Source organism: Paramormyrops kingsleyae, chromosome 17 (assembly GCF_048594095.1).
Source record: "Paramormyrops kingsleyae isolate MSU_618 chromosome 17, PKINGS_0.4, whole genome shotgun sequence".
Lineage (NCBI taxonomy): Eukaryota > Metazoa > Chordata > Actinopteri > Osteoglossiformes > Mormyridae > Paramormyrops > Paramormyrops kingsleyae.
Genome location: NC_132813.1, coordinates 1,385,733 through 1,404,462, shown reverse-complemented (window position 1 = coordinate 1,404,462; position 18,730 = coordinate 1,385,733). Strand labels below are relative to the sequence as shown.

The window sequence follows — 18,730 nt, the reverse complement described above, 5'->3', positions numbered from 1 at the left end:
TCATCTCCCCCTCTCTGTAATCTGTACTGGCTAAATGGTCATCTCCCCCTCTCTGTAATCTGTACTGGCTAAATGGTCATCTCTCCTTCTCTGTAATCTGTACCGGCTAAATGGTCATCTCCCCCTCTCTGTAATCTGTACCGGCTAAATGGTCATCTCTCCTTCTCTGTAATCTGTACCGGCTAAATGGTCATCTCTCCCTCTCTGTAATCTGTATCGGCTAAATGGTCATCTCCCCCTCTCTGTAATCTGTACCGGCTAAATGGTCATCTCCCCCTCTCTGTAATCTGTACCGGCTAAATGGTCATCTCTCCTTCTCTGTAATCTGTACCGGCTAAATGGTCATCTCTCCCTCTCTGTAATCTGTACCGGCTAAATGGTCATCTCTCCTTCTCTGTAATCTGTACCGGCTAAATGGTCATCTCCCCCTCTCTGTAATCTGTACTGGCTAAATGGTCATCTGCCCCTCTCTGTAATCTGTACTGGCTAAATGGTCATCTGCCCCTCTCTGTAATCTGTACTGGCTAAATGGTCATCTGCCCCTCTCTGTAATCTGTACTGGCTAAATGGTCATCTGCCCCTCTCTGTAATCTGTACTGGCTAAATGGTCATCTGCCCCTCTCTGTAATCTGTACCGGCTAAATGGTCATCTCCCCCTCTCTGTAATCTGTACCGGCTAAATGGTCATCTCTCCCTCTCTGTAATCTGTACCGGCTAAATGGTCATCTCCCCCTCTCTGTAATCTGTACCGGCTAAATGGTCATCTCTCCCTCTCTGTAATCTGTACCGGCTAAATGGTCACCTCCCCCTCTCTGTAATCTGTACCGGCTAAATGGTCATCTCCCCCTCTCTGTAATCTGTACCGGCTAAATGGTCATCTCCCCCTCTCTGTAATCTGTACCGGCTAAATGGTCATCTCCCCCTCTCTGTAATCTGTACCGGCTAAATGGTCACCTCCCCCTCTCTGTAATCTGTACCGGCTAAATGGTCATCTCTCCTTCTCTGTAATCTGTACCGGCTAAATGGTCATCTCCCCCTCTCTGTAATCTGTACCGGCTAAATGGTCATCTCTCCTTCTCTGTAATCTGTACCGGCTAAATGGTCATCTCTCCCTCTCTGTAATCTGTATCGGCTAAATGGTCATCTCCCCCTCTCTGTAATCTGTACCGGCTAAATGGTCATCTCCCCCTCTCTGTAATCTGTACCGGCTAAATGGTCATCTCTCCTTCTCTGTAATCTGTACCGGCTAAATGGTCATCTCTCCCTCTCTGTAATCTGTACCGGCTAAATGGTCATCTCTCCTTCTCTGTAATCTGTACCGGCTAAATGGTCATCTCTCCCTCTCTGTAATCTGTACCGGCTAAATGGTCATCTCCCCCTCTCTTTCTTCTCACGGCCTCTCAGCTGATGTTTGGCCGCTTTGGTCAGGTGGTGGAGAAGAAGAAGAAGATTACTCTGCAGGATGTCAGTTCGGTAAGGATCTCTCTGTGTCCCTGTCTCTCTTTCTCCTTGTGTATTTCTGTGTCCCTGTGTCTCTGTATTCCTGTATCTCCCTGTCTCTCTGTGTCCCTGTGTTTCTCCCTGTCCCTGTGTCTCTCTGTTTCTCAGTGTCTCTCTGTCTCTGTGCCCCTGTCTCTCTCCGTCTCTCTGTTTGTCTCTGTCTCTGTGCCCCAATCTCTCTCTGTCTATGTGTCCCGGTGTCTATCTGTCTCTATGTGTCTCTCTGTTTCTCAGTGTCTCTCTGTCTCTGTGCCCCTGTCTCTCTGTGTCTCTGTCTCTCTCTGTATCTCTGTGTCCCTGTGTCTCTCTTGTTTTTACATGCCTTTGTGGCTGAGGCTTGTGAATATTGGCCTCTAGTCGGAGCACACATGTCTGGTGGGTGGGGGTGAGAAAGCCCCAGTCGGTGCCCCCACCTGCCATCTTCTCAGCAGTCAGCACGGCCGAGTTATACGCCTTTACCATCGACACGAAGATCTGTGTCATCGTCCCACGGCTGTGCAGCCACTAGTGGCATCTGTGACACCTGGGAACAAACACCAAAGCAGGGCCAGAGCTGGAATTCCCATAATTCCCCCAGTGTTGAGATCAGACGGCTTCCCTGGCAAACTCTTTGCTTGGGGACAGCAGGTGGGCCAGTCATTAAAGGGCTGTACCTGTAAACATTGAGTATTGAGCGGTACTCAGTCTTATACATGTCTAGTTGTCCAAATGGATCCTGACTCGAGCTGTTAACTGTGTGGCAGTGGCTCTGAATAACGAAGTTAAGTAACCTGCTAGAGATACTCAAGCGGCTTTGGAGCTCTCCATTCGCCCCGCAGCCGCACCGCAGCCGGCCCGCAGCCGCACCGCAGCCGGCCCGCAGGCGGCCCGCAGCCGGCCCATTGACATATGGCTGCCCAGCACACAGCTGCACAGGATCGTTACACCTAATTGGTCCTCAATAGAGCACGCTGGATGTTTGTACACACAGCTGTTGCCAGGTGGACGTGCGGGCCCTGTCATTAGTCACATTAGCCGGGGTGGGGGGGAGGAAGGGTCTCCCGCCCCCCCCGCCCCCCCCCTGGGTTTGGCTGTTGTGTTAGGCTGAAACGTAGCGTGGGGAGGGTGAGGATTCGTCCCTGACTGCGTGCATGCAGCATAAAGGCCGCGTTGCCGAGCTCATGTCATGCTTTTGTTTCCCTCTCTCTCTCTCTCTTGTTTCCCTCCCTCTCTCCATCCATCCATCTTTCGCTCCCGCAGGAGGAACACCGGCAGCTGAACAGCATGCTGGGATTCGAGGCCCAGTCCATGCTGTGTGTCCCTGTCATCAGCCGCGCCACCTCCCAAGTGGTGGCCCTGGCCTGCACCTTCAACAAGAGGGGTGGGCAGAAGTGAGTGAGCGCCCCCTGCTGGGGACGTGGAATGTTGCTCTGCATGCCTGTCACCTGTTTGTCAACCTGCTCGACGCCGTGACCACGAGGCTCGGACAGTGTCTGGCATGCAGTCCGTGGTGAAAAAGCAGGATCCTGCAGAGAAACTTAAGCTCATTTTGCAAACAAAAAATCTTGGAAGCTGCTGTGATACTATGGGATGCTTCATGTCCCGCTGTCTGGTGTGTTCTGATGGGTGTATAACAGGACTCTGGATACTGTCTTACACTTCATATATTAATGCTTTTATTCAAGGCAGAGGTTCCCAGACCACAGGCAGGGGTCTGCATGGCTTCTCTGGGGGAGTTTTCTGGGGGTGTCTGGAGTGGCAGAGACTCGGGTTAGTCTGTCCTGCAGGCCGCTGGGGAGTGGGATTGTTGTCCGGCAGAGCTGAGGCCGCTCTGCTTCGCCCAGCCTCCTCCACATAGGGCACTCTTTAATGGAAGCACGTGATAGATAGATAGATAGAGAGAGAGAGAGAGAGATTTTTTATTATATCTGTATTACCCGCGCTGGCTTTTGTTTCCCTTTAGTCTTTGCGAGTCTGATCTGCATTTCTGACCAGCGGGGAAGCAGTCAGGCCGGCAGGTGGAGCAGCAGCGATTTGGGGCCTGTTTCATAGGCGTCCAGGGCAGTCCAGTGCTACATCGCCCTCTTTTTCTGGAGGATACCACTGCTGATGCAACCCACTGCGCCTCCGTCACTCAGCCAGGGCCATGAAGGGTCATGACCTGTCACGTGCTTGATCTGGAGCTGGACAGCAATTGAGGAGATGGCAGTGGTCCAGCAGAATCAGCCATGACAGTGACCCAGGTCCCGACCGCATCCTGACGACATCCAGACCGCGGGCTGTTTCACTTCTGCGTCCTCGCTGCCGTCCTTTCCGTTCCAGCTCTCTTTGCCCTGTGATTGTATGAAACATGTCACAGCTTATGTTTCACATTATCCGACGCGTTCCACTCCTGGATAAAAATGACGTGCGAAGGAATGAAATCATGCCAGGGCTCTGCCGACGGAGCCCTGAAACGTGACCCGTGTTGTGCCGCGGGGAGACGCAGACAGGCGCGGCCTGTCCATCAGGGGCCGACAACAACGGGCCAGTCAGGCGGAAAAAATGCTCTCCAGACGTTTGTTTTTCTCCTGGAGCTCCGTGTCGACGCCGGATGTCATTGTGCTCTCCTTCCCGGGACTGTAACCCTGAGGCTGCAGCCTGTCACTTGTTTTTCGTTTGCTTTTGTGTTCTTGTCTTTTCACTTTGACACTTTGATGGAGAACAAATGTAATAAAGCAGGAACTTGTGTGGTGAAGTGACTCCCCCTCGCCCAGACGCAGAGGGCAGTGCAGGGCCCGTCAGCCAGGGGGCGCACTCATTAACAGGCCGTGCATGTGTACAGCCATGAATAGAAATAATGATTCTGCAGATGTCCAGCCATGCTGAAGGACTGAAAAGGCTAAAAATGTACTAACTCTAGTTCTCGAGGGCCATGGTTCTGTTCCAGATGATGCATTTTAATTAATGACTTATTTACACATAAAACAGCAGGTGATGGAGCTTAGTATTCAAATAATTACTACATTTAGGCAATTAAAAAACGAGCCGAGTAAACAGCAGCCAGTGTTCAGGGTGGAAACCCAACCCCCTGACATACAGCTAGTAGATTGGAAACGATTAACAATGTGGCAAAGCTGCAAGCTGCAGGGCATTGTGGGTAAAGCTGAACACCGTCCTGATATAGGTGCTGATGCCTTTCTCACTCGTGCTCGGTGACAGCGTGTTGGGGGGGACGCGACCTCCCTCCCCCAACGTACAGCTGAATGTGATATTTCAGCTTTCCCACAATGCAGCAGGAGGCCTGCTTGTGTTGATGAGTTTCAGCGTGTCCTGGGGAGACGTTTAATGGCCAGACGGGGCCTGACTGCTACATTTCGCTTCTGTGTCTCGAATAGAAACCATTTGGGAGGACCCAGGAGCTTCTGGGGGGGGGTGTGGCTTCAGGAGGCATAATTGTGATAGAGGCGCAGGATCTAAAAGTCTGTATATGAAAGATGTGAAGGTGCAGACAGTTACTCATGGGTCAGTGTAAGGGTGACAGAATCACAGCAGCTGGGCCCTGCTATTGCAATTGGGATGTTGACAGTGAAGGTCTATGGGGGTGGGCATGGCTTTCTCCTGTTTTAATTCAGCTCCCCCCCATGCAGTGGAGCATTGACACTGATTCCCACCAGCATGCCCAGGAGTTTGGGGCCAAGTGCAAGAGTGGGCATAAGAGTGGGCATAAGAGTGGGCATAAGGGTGGGCATAAGAGTGGGCATTGGTGTTTCCACGCTCCAGTGAGGGAGTGTCAGGGACTGTCTCTGCATCCTGCTCCATAACAACATATCGTCTCCCTCTCCCTCTATCTCTCGCTCTCTCTTTCCTCCTCTCCCGCACTCAGGTACACGGAGGAGGATGAACAGAAGATCCAGCACTGCTTCTGCTACACATCCACCGTACTGACCAGCACCCTGGCTTTCCAGAAGGAGCAGAAGCTGAAGTTCGAGTGCCAGGTAAGGAAGCCCAGGTTCCTGCTTATACTCGGCATGGCGCACTCTGGCCCCTTGGGGGTGTAGAAGAGCAGGCGGCGAGTAGATAGCCGGCTAGTGTCAGACCCGCTGGGCAGCAGCAGGAACAAGATGGGAGAGGGCGACCTCTGTAGGGCAGGACTCTGTAGGGCAGGATTCTGTAGGGCAGGACTCTGTAATGCAGGACTCTGTAGGGCTGGACTCTGTAGGGCAGGACTCTGTAGGGCAGGACTCTGTAGGGCAGGACTCTGTAATGCAGGACTCTGTAGGGCAGGACTCTGTAGGGCAGCACTGGGGTCACATATGCGAGTGGCCTTCTGCTTCGACTGTTTTTCACAGCCACCTTTAGCGAAACTAATTTTGCTCCATCACCCAGATTGGAGACATGACAAGGGGGTTACGGTTGGGGGGGGAGGAATCCTTGGAGGCTCCACGTCAAGATTTCTGGATGCTGAGACACATTTGCCTCCCCAAGGAGGGGCGCTGAGGGCTCGCCTGCCTACGCTTCAGAGAGGCTGTGCCCATTAGTGAAGTTTCCCATTGCTCCCAGTCCTCTGGCCTGTCAGGGCCATCGTTACCAGAGCACCTCCAGGCTGTACTGTCACGGTAACCACCAGCAGGTGTCATGTGGAGGCAGGCATCACCCCCTCAGCAGGAGAGCGCCCATTTCTGTTTAACCTCACACCTTACTGTCCAAAGGTCCAACAATGGGTCACACCTCACCTTCCAAAGGTCCAACGAAGAGCCACACCTCACCTGTTCCTTTCTGTTTGACAGGCTCTGCTGCAGGTTGCCAAAAACCTCTTCACCCACCTAGGTACGTACTTACACCCCTGTCCCCAATTGCGGACCAGGATAGTTTGTGTCTTTAAGAGTTTGACAATAAGTAAAGAATTGTGTATTCAGTAAGAATTTATGTTGTCCCCCCACCCAGACGACGTTTCCGTGCTGCTGCAGGAAATCATAGTGGAGGCCCGGAACCTGAGCAATGCAGAGATGTGAGTGCCAGCGCTGTACCGCGTCCGGGGCAGCCGTGGATGGGGGCGGGGGACACGGGGGGCGGGGGACACGGGGGGCGGGCATTGTGGCGGGGGAGTCAGGCAACGAGATATTAAAATGGCGGGTGGTGGAGAAAAGATGCCGACGTGAGCCCCCTGCCTGTCTCTCACACGCCCAGCTGCTCCGTGTTCCTGCTGGACAGAGTGAGTCACGAGCTGGTGGCCAAGGTCTTCGATGGCGGGGTGGTGAATGACGACGAGGTACGGCAGACCTGCTGGCTCCCTGCCGCGTGAAAAGCCTTAATTATTATGATGCCCGTTTCAGACTTTGTCACATTGATAAATATTGGATAGATGGTCAGTTGTGTTTACACACAAGCGGACAGGCCCTCATTGGAGGATGTTTTTTTGTATGTTCCCGGTCTTCCTGGTCCCACAGAAAGAGTTCCGTATCCCCGCTGACCAGGGCATCGCTGGTCATGTGGCCACTACAGGGAAGATCCTGAACATCAAGGACGCCTATTCACACCCGCTGTTCTACCGCGGCGTGGACGACAGCACCGGGTTCCGCACGCGCAACATCCTCTGCTTTCCCATCAAGGACGAGAATAATGGTGAGGAGCCGGCCATGGGAGCGGGGGGGGGGGGGGGGGGGTGTAATCACAGGAAGATCGATAATAAATCACATTACAGCGCTTATCGAGCGGCACACATGTGCTTCACCAGAGCACCTAATTAGTCCTATAGAACGGTATGGAAAATGTACAGAATTCATATGGAGATTTAAATGGGAATTCAGGGAAAATCACATATTTCATTCACATTAAGAACCTTAATCCAGGATTTGAACCCCCGGCCCCCCTGGTCTGGCATCAGCGGGGTGGCCAGGGTGGGACCAGAGGTCATTTAGGGGGGGCACATAAATCTAAATATGCATATCAGGCATCTAGAAAATAAGGGAATGTTTAAGCTACATAAACTCTATAACTCCACATTGTTTATAATCCAGGCAGCGCTGGAATCATCAAATACACATTTAATATATCAATTCCCTGCAGTTAACTACCACAGAAATTGCAAATACAACTGGTGGGGGCAATGAAGGGGCACCCCTTGCCACCCCCCAAATCCATTTATGCCTGGCATCCAGTCCCTCATTCAGGGGGGGAGCCGGGCTTGCTGGTGCAATGATGGATGAGCCCCCCCCCACCCCCAGCTTCATGAGCAGTCTTTCCTGGTTACGGAATTAATCCCCTCTCCACAACAAGTGCACACGTTCGATAAGCGCCCGTCCATGCCAGAGAGCGTCGTCAGCCCGTGACAGATTGTCCTTGCTGCTCTCTGCTCGTTGGGATGAAATGAGTTCAAAGGGATGGGGATGGGGGGGGGGGGCAGCAGAGGAGCCAGAATCCATCATTCCCGGGGCCGGCCACAGACTCTCCTTCATAGATTATTGGGCCAGATATAAACAAACTCTCGCTCCAATAGCGGACGTGAAAGACGCAAAAAACAGCAGCTGATCCATCATTAGGAAATCGTTTGCAGGCCGTCATCTCTCTGTATCAGCAGGTCTCCAGCGGCCTGGAGATGCTGGAAAGGCCACTGAGCCTGGATCAGCTCCCGGCACCAAGGCATCAGCTCTCCGCACTTCTGCTTTAAAATCTTTGTACTGCTGGCTGACTAAGATAGTTTTACGTGGTATTTTCTGTGTTGATGGATGTTTCCATATTAATTAGATTTGCTGCTTCTAATCTGTTCCTGATGTACTGCGTTCTGTACGTACCTCTAATCCAGTGAGAGGATTAACACATTTGAAATGCTCATGGAGTCCTGAATAAACAGGGTCACGCTTCACAAACGTACCTGCAGTCCTCTACAACTTTTGCCTGCAGGCCTTCATTAATTATTCATAAGGCTTTTATGTCGCTCATGGGATTGGACATGGGGGGTGTGGTCTCCTTTCTCCACTCACCTCTCCCCAATAAACCCATCCAGATTCCTGGCACCAGTCCTGAATCCTACTGTCCTCTTTTCTCTTCTCTTCCTCACACAAACGGCTCCTCTTTTCCCCATGTTTACATTCCATGTCCTTGCTCAGATAGGGAGCCCCCCCCCCATACCCCAATAAAATTGGTATTTCCCAATTTCCCAGCGCTTGTGTGGATGTGTTTGCAGTCTGGCCTGAAGTGCTTCTTACATCATGCTGTAGAAAAGCAGATTCTGGGTGTAAATAAAGTGACTGGGTCTTGCTCTGGCCCCGCCTCCCATGTTCTTGCGTTTCCAGGTCACTTGCTCACGTATGTTGCTTAGCTCATGCCAGCAGTGGTTGTTTGGAAGACGGAGGGTGAGGTTAAGGTGGATATCATCCACTTCAGTGTGAAGGATGTTGATGTGTTGACAATACAAAAGTACAGGACTGAGTATATAATTCACCTGGACCCCAAAAATCAGGGTCAGGGAAGCACAGCCCCCTCACTGATCTGTCACCCCGCTGTCGCACCCTCCCTGTCTCTCCTTCTTAGAGGTCATCGGAGTGGCTGAGCTTGTCAATAAGACCAATGGACCATGGTTCAGCAGGTTTGATGAGGACCTGGCCACTGCATTCTCCATATACTGTGGGATCAGTATTGCTCATGTAAGCACAGAGAAACATCAAATAAACCCAGTTGCCTTTGGGTTTCCTCTGCGTTGTAAATAAAACAAATATAAGTGAAATTTACTCTCAGGCTCTGTTAGAAACTAGCATCTGCTCCGTAGTTTCACTGAGCCCTTTAAGGGCAATAAGTTAGCAGACTTAGATACGGCACCACTAAACATCAGATCATGTGTCCCATTGCTCAGTTAGTCTTTCGCTATTAAAGTATTTTTACAGTTTGTACGATAATAACAGGTCTTGCGTAAAGCTGTTCTTCCTTCTATTACCTTCTTGAGATCATATCATTGATGTTTGCCTTCTATTCTGTAGTCTCTCCTGTACAAGAAGGTACACGAGGCTCAGTACAGGAGTCGCCTGTCCAACGAGATGATGATGTACCACATGAAGGTAGGATGGTACCCTCACAGTCCTCCCTCTGAGGCTGACACTGCAACATGATGGTGACCTACTCGTCACCCCACCCCCCACCAGGTGTCAGATGAAGAAGTGATCAAACTACTTTCCAATGGGATCGAACCTGTGGATGAGATAGACCCCAGTTTCGCCGAGTTCACCTACACCCCGCGATCACTGCCGGATGACAGCACACCTACAGTCAGTCCCTCTTTCTTTGTGCCTCCCCAGGCCAGCCTTTGACCCCAGCCATGCCACTGTAGCTGTAATTTGCTCTGTTCAGCAGGCTCTTTCTATCCAGAACTTTCTGGCAGGTGTTCTGTGTTTGGTATCTGATCCCCTTCCTACGCCTCTCCTTCAGAGCATCCTAAGCATGTTTGAAGACATGGGTTTCCTCAACACCTACAAGATTGACCTGCACACTCTGGCCAGGTGAGCTCAAGATGCTTCCAATCATCGATTTCTCTGAATGATCTCTGCTGCCACACTCAGCACGCCAGCTTCAGCTGCCCGTCTTTGTGCTGCAGATCCAAGCATGTTTATAAATCGGAATGGATTGAAAAAGCAGTTTATGCCCTTAGTGTAAGTGAAGGTCACCTAAAGGTCACATAAACCGCTGAATCAGTGGCCAGTGATAATAGCAGTGTGATTGCTAGTGGTATCAGCGATGATGCAGCACTGCACTGCACTGTCACACTGCATTGAAATACTAATAATTACATACTTGATGTAGTTAGTGATGTCATAGATGTGCATTTGGGATGTGGCGTGGTACACTGGGTAGTGATTTCAGTACCCATGTAGCTGCTAATGGCTGTGAGATTTCTAGCTATCTGGTAATGAGGCATTGCTGTACCTGCAGGTTCTGCCTGATGGTGAAGAAGGGCTACCGGGACCCTCCCTACCACAACTGGATGCATGCCTTCTCCGTCTCCCACTTCTGTTACCTCCTTTACAAGAACCTGCAGCTGGCCAACTACCTCGAGTAAGATGTGGACATCCAGTGCTACTCCACTTCTCCCCAACCACCTAAAATAGAACAATCCTAGTTTATGCACTATACTGCCCCCTACTGACCATTATTTGGATGCACATTGAATTGTGTTTTATTGGTTGGTTTGCTTTGGGCTGCTGATTTGTGACCGTGCCCTCTGCCTGTTTGGGGGTGGAGCCATGGGACAGGTGACGCCGCGTAGCTGCCATTGCACATACCCATTGCCTGAGACATCCTGCGTAATGTCCTACGAAAGCACAGCAACACGAGGAAGGCCCTGTTTTAGATGGAGCGCTGGAGCTGTGTGATAACAAGCTTCCCTGTCTCATTTTGGGCCGTTCTTGGAGTTAACCCGCTGTGGGCTTCGTCTCTGACTCCCTTTGGTGCGGGGGAGGCTCTGCATCGCTTGGATTCAGAGCGGAAGCCTCTGACAGCATGGCGACAGGAAACCCTTTCCCTTTCTTTCGTTTCCTTTCTTTCTTTCTTTCTCCCACACTCTCCGCTGGCAAACAGGCACCGCCCCCCCCCCCCACCCACGCAGGCTCCACTTAGTTGCCGGAAATTCAAAACTGTGTGATGAGACGATAGAATGTCAGACAGCGTCACTGCTATATGTAGGGAGTTTAGCTGCTGGTAAGGATGGATGATGATGATTCTCACGAGCCTGTGGTTCCACTATCGCCCCCTGCAGGGACATTGAGATCTTCGCCCTCTTCGTGTCCTGCATGTGCCACGATCTGGACCATCGAGGGACTAACAACTCCTTCCAGGTGGCCTCGGTAAGGACTTCTGTCGACCCTGTGGTGTCGCCGTGGTTCTTGTCAGCCTATTTCACATCATATGTAAGCTATGTATTCAACTGAATACTGCCACCCATTCATTTTCTGAAACCGCTTGTCTTATTCAGGGTCGTTGGGGGTCTAGAGCAGCGGTGGGCAATCTTATCTGCAAAGGGGCGGGGTGGGCAATCTTATCCGCAAAGGGCCGGTGTGTATGCAGGTTTTTGGGATAACCTGTAGGTCAGCTGTTCAAACCCAGATGTGAGGACTCCTCAGCCAATCAGTCCTCTAATTAGTGACCTAATTAGGGAGTTGCAGCGAAAGCCTGCATACACAGCGGCCCTTTGCGGATAAGATTGCCCACCCCGCCCCTTTGCGGATAAGATTGCCCACCCCGCCCCTTTGCGGATAAGATTGCCCACCCCGCTCCTTTGCGGATAAGATTGCCCACCCCGCCCCTTTGCGGATAAGATTGCCCACCCCGCCCCTTTGCGGATAAGATTGCCCACCCCGCCCCTTTGCGGATAAGATTGCCCACCCCGCCCCTTTGCGGATAAGATTGCCCACCCCGCCCCTTTGCGGATAAGATTGCCCACCCCGCTCCTTTGCAGATAAGATTGCCCACCCCGCTCCTTTGCAGATAAGATTGCCCACCCCGCCCCTTTGCGGATAAGATTGCCCACCCCGCCCCTTTGCGGATAAGATTGCCCACCCCGCCCCTTTGCGGATAAGATTGCCCACCCCGCTCCTTTGCAGATAAGATTGCCCACCCCTTGTCTAGAGCCTCTCGACCGAAGCAGCTTCCATCTCAGCTCGGTTCCTCTTAGCCCTGTATCTCATTCCTGCGCTAAATCCAAGTCCAGTTACGTCTACGTCTACGTCCGCATCCTTGTGCCGGCGCCTCTAGCTCCAGCACAGCCATCCATCATCCCGGGCAGCGGTCTTTAAAAATAAACGCTTTATTTAAAATATTGGCAGCAGATGTAGCTTTACAGAGTACCGTGGGTGTGTGCCCTCCAAGGGAACGGGGGAGGTAGTCTTCCCTAATGACCTTGCCGGTACCGTCTTTTATCACGATTCCCACTGGAAACATATGTGACCTGTCTCACCGAAGAACTTCCAGACTCTTTTAAGATGCTGTACTCCCCCTCGGGCTCGTGACTGCGCCAAGCGGCCGCTGTTTCTGACCGCAGCTCTGCTCTGCCTCAGGCTTTATGAATATTAATGGGATGCCAAACTTGCCTCAGCTAGAGAAGGCTCAGCAACCATAGCCAGTAGTCGTAGATGGTTCTAGAAGTCAGGGCCATCAAATGGAGACGTTCTCATTCTCGCATGGCGACTAAACAGCCGCTTCTTATGTCTCTGTTGGCGTTTGGAGGCTGGGGAATGGCGGGGATGTGATATTCCCTGCTGAAGAAGATGGTTCCCTGGTGCAGGACGTCTGTGCTTTGTCAGCCTCAGGATAATTAACATATTTAACACTGTTACTTAATCCCACACTGAGCTGCCACTACAAGGAGCTGCTAATTCAATACCATCTGCAGCTGTTGCTCGAACTCAGGAGAAGATGTTTTTGGTCAAAAATCAAAGTGTGTGGCCAGAATCACAGTCCAAGAGTGCGATTGTCAAGTGATTTTCTCTCATTCATCCCTTTGCCCAGGAATCGGTGTTGGCAGCCCTGTACAGCTCAGAAGGTTCTGTGATGGAGGTGAGTGTTTGTGTGTCATTATCTGCCCGTACAGCGTGTCAGTCATTCTTAGATGGTAGTATATTCCACACTAGCCCCATTTTCTAATGTAACTCCCTGCCAGATGATAAATCACCCACAGGAAAAAATTTAGTTTTTCCATTTGTTGTGGAATGAGCTGTTAAAGATGCTTCTAGGAGATAGAGGGAGACTTATCTTGATATAATGTCCTTCACTCGTGCAATTTTCTGGTGTAACTCTGTCGCCATCTGGTGGACAGCAGTAGCCTTGCGCCTTTAATCCATTCCCTGCCTTGTGTTTGCAGAGACACCACTTTGCCCAGGCAATTGCCATTCTGAACACCCACGGCTGCAACATCTTTGACAAGTTCTCCAGAAAGGTCAGTGTGAGGCATGGCACTCTTTATACAGTGATGAAACTCCCAGGACAAATAAGTAAATAATCATTGTGGCTCGAATTCAATACAGGAGTGAGCTGTGTTGCTTTAACCTCCAAGAATGCACATTGTACTGTACAATGACATTTCTACTTAATGTTTTTTTTTTTTGCTCGTTGCCAGGACTACCAGAGAATGCTGGACCTCATGAGGGACATTATCCTGGCCACGGACTTGGCTCATCACCTTCGAATCTTCAAGGACCTGCAGAAGATGGCGGATGGTAATGGCTGTTTCCTGCCGTTTCCATAGCGCCGCAGTGCCAGAGAAGCCTATTGTTCATATGTATGTCCCACTTCCTCTTCCAGCGGGTTACAGCCCCAAGAACCACAACCACCGCAGCCTCCTCCTCTGTCTGCTCATGACCTCCTGCGACCTCTCAGACCAGACCAAAGACTGGAAGACCACCAGGAAGATAGCGGTGAGCTGCTGTTCACACAGCGCCGTGGCAAAGCAGCTTATCGACATAATCAAACCCTGACACTACTACACCTTACTGACTACTGTGCCTTACTGACTACTGCGCCTTACTGACTACTGCGCCTTACTGACTACTGCGCTTTACTGACTACTGCGCCTTACTGACTACTGCATCCTACTGACTACTGCATCCTACTGACTACTGCTTCTTACTGACTACTGCTTCTTACTGACTACTGCGCCTTACTGACTACTGCGCCTTACTGACTACTGCGCTTTACTGACTACTGCATCCTACTGACTACTGCATCCTACTGACTACTGTGCCTTACTGACTACTGTGCCTTACTGACTACTGCACCTTACTGACTACTGCTTCTTACTGACTACTGCGCCTTACTGACTACTGCGCCTTACTGACTACTGCATCCTACTGACTACTGCTTCTTACTGACTACTGCGCCTTACTGACTACTGCGCCTTACTGACTACTGCGCCTTACTGACTACTGCGCTTTACTGACTACTGCGCCTTACTGACTACTGTGCTTTACTGACTACTGCGCTTTACTGACTACTGCATCCTACTGACTTCTGCATCCTACTGACTACTGCGCCTTACTGACTACTGTGCCTTACTGACTACTGCGCCTTACTGACTACTGCACCTTACTGACTACTGCGTAGGATGGTTTCGAAATTTCAAAAGGAAGGGGCCTGCGATCCGGCGTGCCAGTTTGTGTTTTGTTCAGTCATAGTTTTTCTTCATGAAGTCTTGCTATTGTTACCTTCAGATCTGCGGTGTTGTCCTCATCTCCAGGCCCCTTATCACCAAGTCTCTGCTTTTTATCAGCCGGTTAAAATGCAATATTTGGCAAAGGAGACGTCATTGCAGGACGACATTGAAACCAGCCCTAACCACACGGCTTCCCCTCTGTTTACAGGAACTCATCTACAAGGAATTCTTCTCCCAGGGAGACTTGGTTTGTCCAATTTTCCATTTGTTTTCATTTTGAATTATGCATGAATAACAGAGTAATTATTGTTCTGTGTTTATTAGATGCACTGGAAAACTCATTTGTATAAATCAACACCCGTAAGGTCAAGGGCAGACTTTTAAAATGATTTCTGCTTGTATCGCATGAAGATTGGAGATTTCAGCCCCATTTGTGTCTGTGGTGTAGATGTATGTTAATGTCTTACACGTGTGTGTGTGTGTGTGTGTGTGTGAGGTGTCTGAGTTTGTGTGTGTAGCCATGTCCCCATAAGCCTTCCACCCCTGAATCCATTCACAAATGCCTTTTAACAAGTTGACGTGATTTAATATCCAATTATGTAATATATTTAATATGATTGTACATCTTTCTTTCAATATGGCACTCACTGAAAAGCCTGTGTAACATTTTCCCTGGGTTGGGTGCATTTCTGAATTTTGTGAGCCACTAATAAGCTCCATTTCCACTGTTGCCCAGGGACATTTAATACTCTAAATCCAGCCCAGTCTGTGGTCATTTTGAGAATGTGTTTCCACTTGCAGCAGTTGACCCTTATATGATGTGTGTGTGTGTGTGTGTGTGTGTGTGTGTGTGTGTGTGTGTGTGTGCTTTTGATGGCAGGAAAAGGCTATGGGAAACCGGCCCAGTGAGATGATGGATAGGGAGAAGGCCTACATTCCAGAACTTCAGATCAGCTTCATGGAGCACATTGCAATGCCCATCTACAAGTAGGAGTCTCTGCAGTAGTCAATATACATGACTGGCATTCCCATACCTATGTGTTACTAACCCCCCGCTCCTCTCTGCCCACCCCATGCCCAAATAGACTACTTCAGGATATATTCCCGCGAGCGTCGGAGCTGTACGACAGAGTGTCCGCCAATCGTGAGCAGTGGACCAAGGTCTCCCACAAGTTCACCATTCGCGGGTTGCCGAGCAACAACTCGCTAGACTTCTTAGACGAGGAATACGAGCTGCTGCGGGCGCAGGAGGCGTCGAGCGAGGACGCGCACAGGATGAACGGCTGCGTGGATGCGGACGCGGAGTGACACGCGGTGCGGAACCGGGCGCGTCCCGTACCGGTGCCAATAGAGATACTGCCACAAGACAGCCGTCTGCGACCGCAGAGCGAATGTTAAGTTCTCAAGATGTTAATAGTGTAAATCAGTGGTGGCTTTTTCTGACATTATATCTTGTGTCGTTCTTCATTATGGTGATGTCTCAGGATGGTAATTCCAGTTCTGTAAATCTGAAGTGTGTGTTTATTCCACTTTTAAACGGCAAGATGTGGCGGCCGGAGGTCCCGTGTCTTTTTATTGTACAGAATACGAAAAGCATACATTTCAGGGTCCGTTTACTTTTGTGAATTTGTACACGTACATTAAAATGAAACATTTCGAGCTGAACATCTAGAGATGTGCACAGTATAGAGCAGCTTGAAAACATAGATAAACAAAGATAGACTTAAAACCTGGGGTTTCCCCTGATTATCAGTTATTACGGCATTACTACGACATAGTGATCGTGTTACATTTTAGTATGGATCTTTAACGATCGGATTGTTTTAGAGAACATCACTTTTTGTATTTTTCATACATTATTATACATTCAAGAGAATTTACATTTAAGAGAATTTAACTCCTGTGCCATCTTTCACGTAAACCTTTAGTACTGAAAACGTGAATTTGTTTGTTTTCGTTGCTTATTGATGCACACATCTGCCGAATACATTTTTCTTACCTCCTAACCAACACAAAAAGTAGGCAAGTAGGGAAGGGAGTTACATTATTGTTCTTGCTCTTACAGTACACCGGGTTTGTGCATTTTGTACTCGTTAGGCATACGCGTTAACATTTATCTTCTTTTGGTTTGCTAAAACCACTCAGTGCGACGAAAGCCCTTTAAAAACCTCCTTTAACGTTGATACCAGCACATATTGCACAGTGATAATAAGGTGTCATCCTATAGAGCAGCGATGACATCACCATCACATGTGGCGTCGGGCGACACTGACCCACACGCAGAAAAAACGTACGTCAGCTTTACTAGGCACGCGGATGTGTACATATATTTATGAGGATAAGGGCTATGACGCTCTTTGAGGCATCACTAGTCAGTACCGAAGCCTGACAAATTGTGTATTATATTGATTTGCCTTATATCTCAGTTGCCTTTAGTAAGACGTCTTACTATGTATGAAATATACTTTTACAATGTACCAATGTACACTTTCTGTTGGCGCGGGTAGGTACTGTAAGCCTCCATGCAGTGTTATAAAAAAAATCCCAGTGAATTTAAACCTTTACAAATGCTATGTAATTTAAAAAAAACTAAATGAAATTTAGCGCGAAACACTTCCAGATTAAGAAATACTACTGATATTTTCCATTCAGGTAAACTGGTCGCGCTAATTTCATAATGATGCGTGTGGTAAGACTGGGATTTCGATGCTGTAGGCCCTTTGGCACCTTATAAATCCCTATAGGTATTAAATCTTATCATAACTACTCCCATGCTTAACTGAGAACATGTGTCACTACTGTACGACATTGTCACGACATATAGTCACGACATTACAGCTGTTAATATATGGTCATTACCAGAATAACGGGATTATTGAAATTGTACATAGAATTTCAATTGTTTGAATCAGATTCAGGTAGATCTCAAAGAATATGCTCCTGTACTTTCATACTTGTGGGTTCAGCTTTGATTTTAGTCCAAACTCGGTTTTTCTGATTCATTTGGCCTCGTTATGTGTAATCACGCGTTTTCCCTTGTGCAATATAACGTTAATTGCTGCTTTCGTGGGTGTGTCGTGTACTCCGATGTAAATATGGTTTGTTTTTAAATTATTCATTTTCGAGTATTTTCATTTATGAAATATATATATTCTGGTATTTGTAAGTTTATATCTATCTATACATGTTAGCTTCAAATTATTTTCCGCCCTTAAACGTACAGGATGTTGTTGTGCCAATCTCTGAAAGGGTTTGTACATGGAGATTTTGAACCTGTACCGAGTGTCTAATTGTTCTAAGTGGCAAATATACATACATGTAAATAGTAATGAAATGTTTCTCAGTTATACATGCTTATAATAAAACTATCAGACAGGAAGGCTATATTGGTTATTTACGCCGACATGGTTGCGATGCCTGTGTTTTAAAATCCTTTCATTGCGAATTTAGCCTTTTTGTTTTCCCCAGATGTAACTTATGCCCAAATAATTAATAACCGACTAATATCTGAATAAGACAAATATAGCCTATATTTTGATGATTTCAGAATTATGAGGAAGCAAAAAAATGCAAAGAAAGGTAGGATACGAGTGAGATTGTCCTCCACATAAAGTTAAACGAATCTTCTTCCTATAGCCTACTGCATAGCTGTAGGCAGTATGAGCAGAACCTTTAATGTACAAACCTGTAGATACTGTAAAGGGCGTGTCTCGAACAGGCTGTTAAAAGCATCTTTTAAGCGGGCAGAAGGTATGATGTCGGTGAAATAGACAAGACAAAACAAAACGGATGAATTTTTACCTAAATAAACATCGTAAAGTGAATTCTCATGTTTCACATTTCATTATCTTTAATGTTACGCAGTTAGCGGTGGAAAACAACAGTTTTGCTACATCATCAATAATGTGCAAATGCCCCAATATAGCTTAATGTTTATCAGCTAAATTATCAAACATTTATTTTATTTTTAATGGAGAATTACTTTCCTGTAAGGTAAGGGGATTTTTCCTGTAGTCTATCGTTTAACTACTGAAAAAGTATACTGAAAGTATAACGTATATTCAACCAGTAGCAATTACAGTTGTTTAAAATCCCACATAGGTAGCCTACATTATTATTAAGTGAAGTTGTGCAAGACTG

At 48.6% G+C, this 18,730-nt stretch overlaps 1 protein-coding gene across 3 annotated transcripts in view; it reads left to right on the top strand.

The window, feature by feature from the left end:
* Nucleotides 1-17,969, top strand: part of pde2a (phosphodiesterase 2A) — a 125,664-nt gene extending 107,695 nt beyond the window's left edge. For all 3 annotated transcript variants that reach the window (XM_072701009.1, XM_072701008.1, XM_072701010.1), the window contains 20 exons: nt 1,405-1,473; nt 2,740-2,870; nt 5,345-5,456; nt 6,249-6,288; nt 6,406-6,469; nt 6,649-6,730; nt 6,909-7,083; nt 8,992-9,104; nt 9,435-9,512; nt 9,597-9,719; nt 9,880-9,950; nt 10,381-10,503; nt 11,204-11,291; nt 12,952-12,999; nt 13,304-13,378; nt 13,559-13,658; nt 13,744-13,856; nt 14,799-14,837; nt 15,471-15,577; nt 15,676-17,969. In XM_072701009.1, the coding sequence (XP_072557110.1) occupies nt 1,405-1,473; nt 2,740-2,870; nt 5,345-5,456; nt 6,249-6,288; nt 6,406-6,469; nt 6,649-6,730; nt 6,909-7,083; nt 8,992-9,104; nt 9,435-9,512; nt 9,597-9,719; nt 9,880-9,950; nt 10,381-10,503; nt 11,204-11,291; nt 12,952-12,999; nt 13,304-13,378; nt 13,559-13,658; nt 13,744-13,856; nt 14,799-14,837; nt 15,471-15,577; nt 15,676-15,898 (1,974 nt within the window). In that variant the 3' untranslated portion in view covers nt 15,899-17,969. The remainder of the gene's footprint in view (nt 1-1,404; nt 1,474-2,739; nt 2,871-5,344; nt 5,457-6,248; nt 6,289-6,405; nt 6,470-6,648; nt 6,731-6,908; nt 7,084-8,991; nt 9,105-9,434; nt 9,513-9,596; nt 9,720-9,879; nt 9,951-10,380; nt 10,504-11,203; nt 11,292-12,951; nt 13,000-13,303; nt 13,379-13,558; nt 13,659-13,743; nt 13,857-14,798; nt 14,838-15,470; nt 15,578-15,675) is intronic.
* The last annotated feature ends 761 nt before the right edge of the window (nt 17,970-18,730 follow it).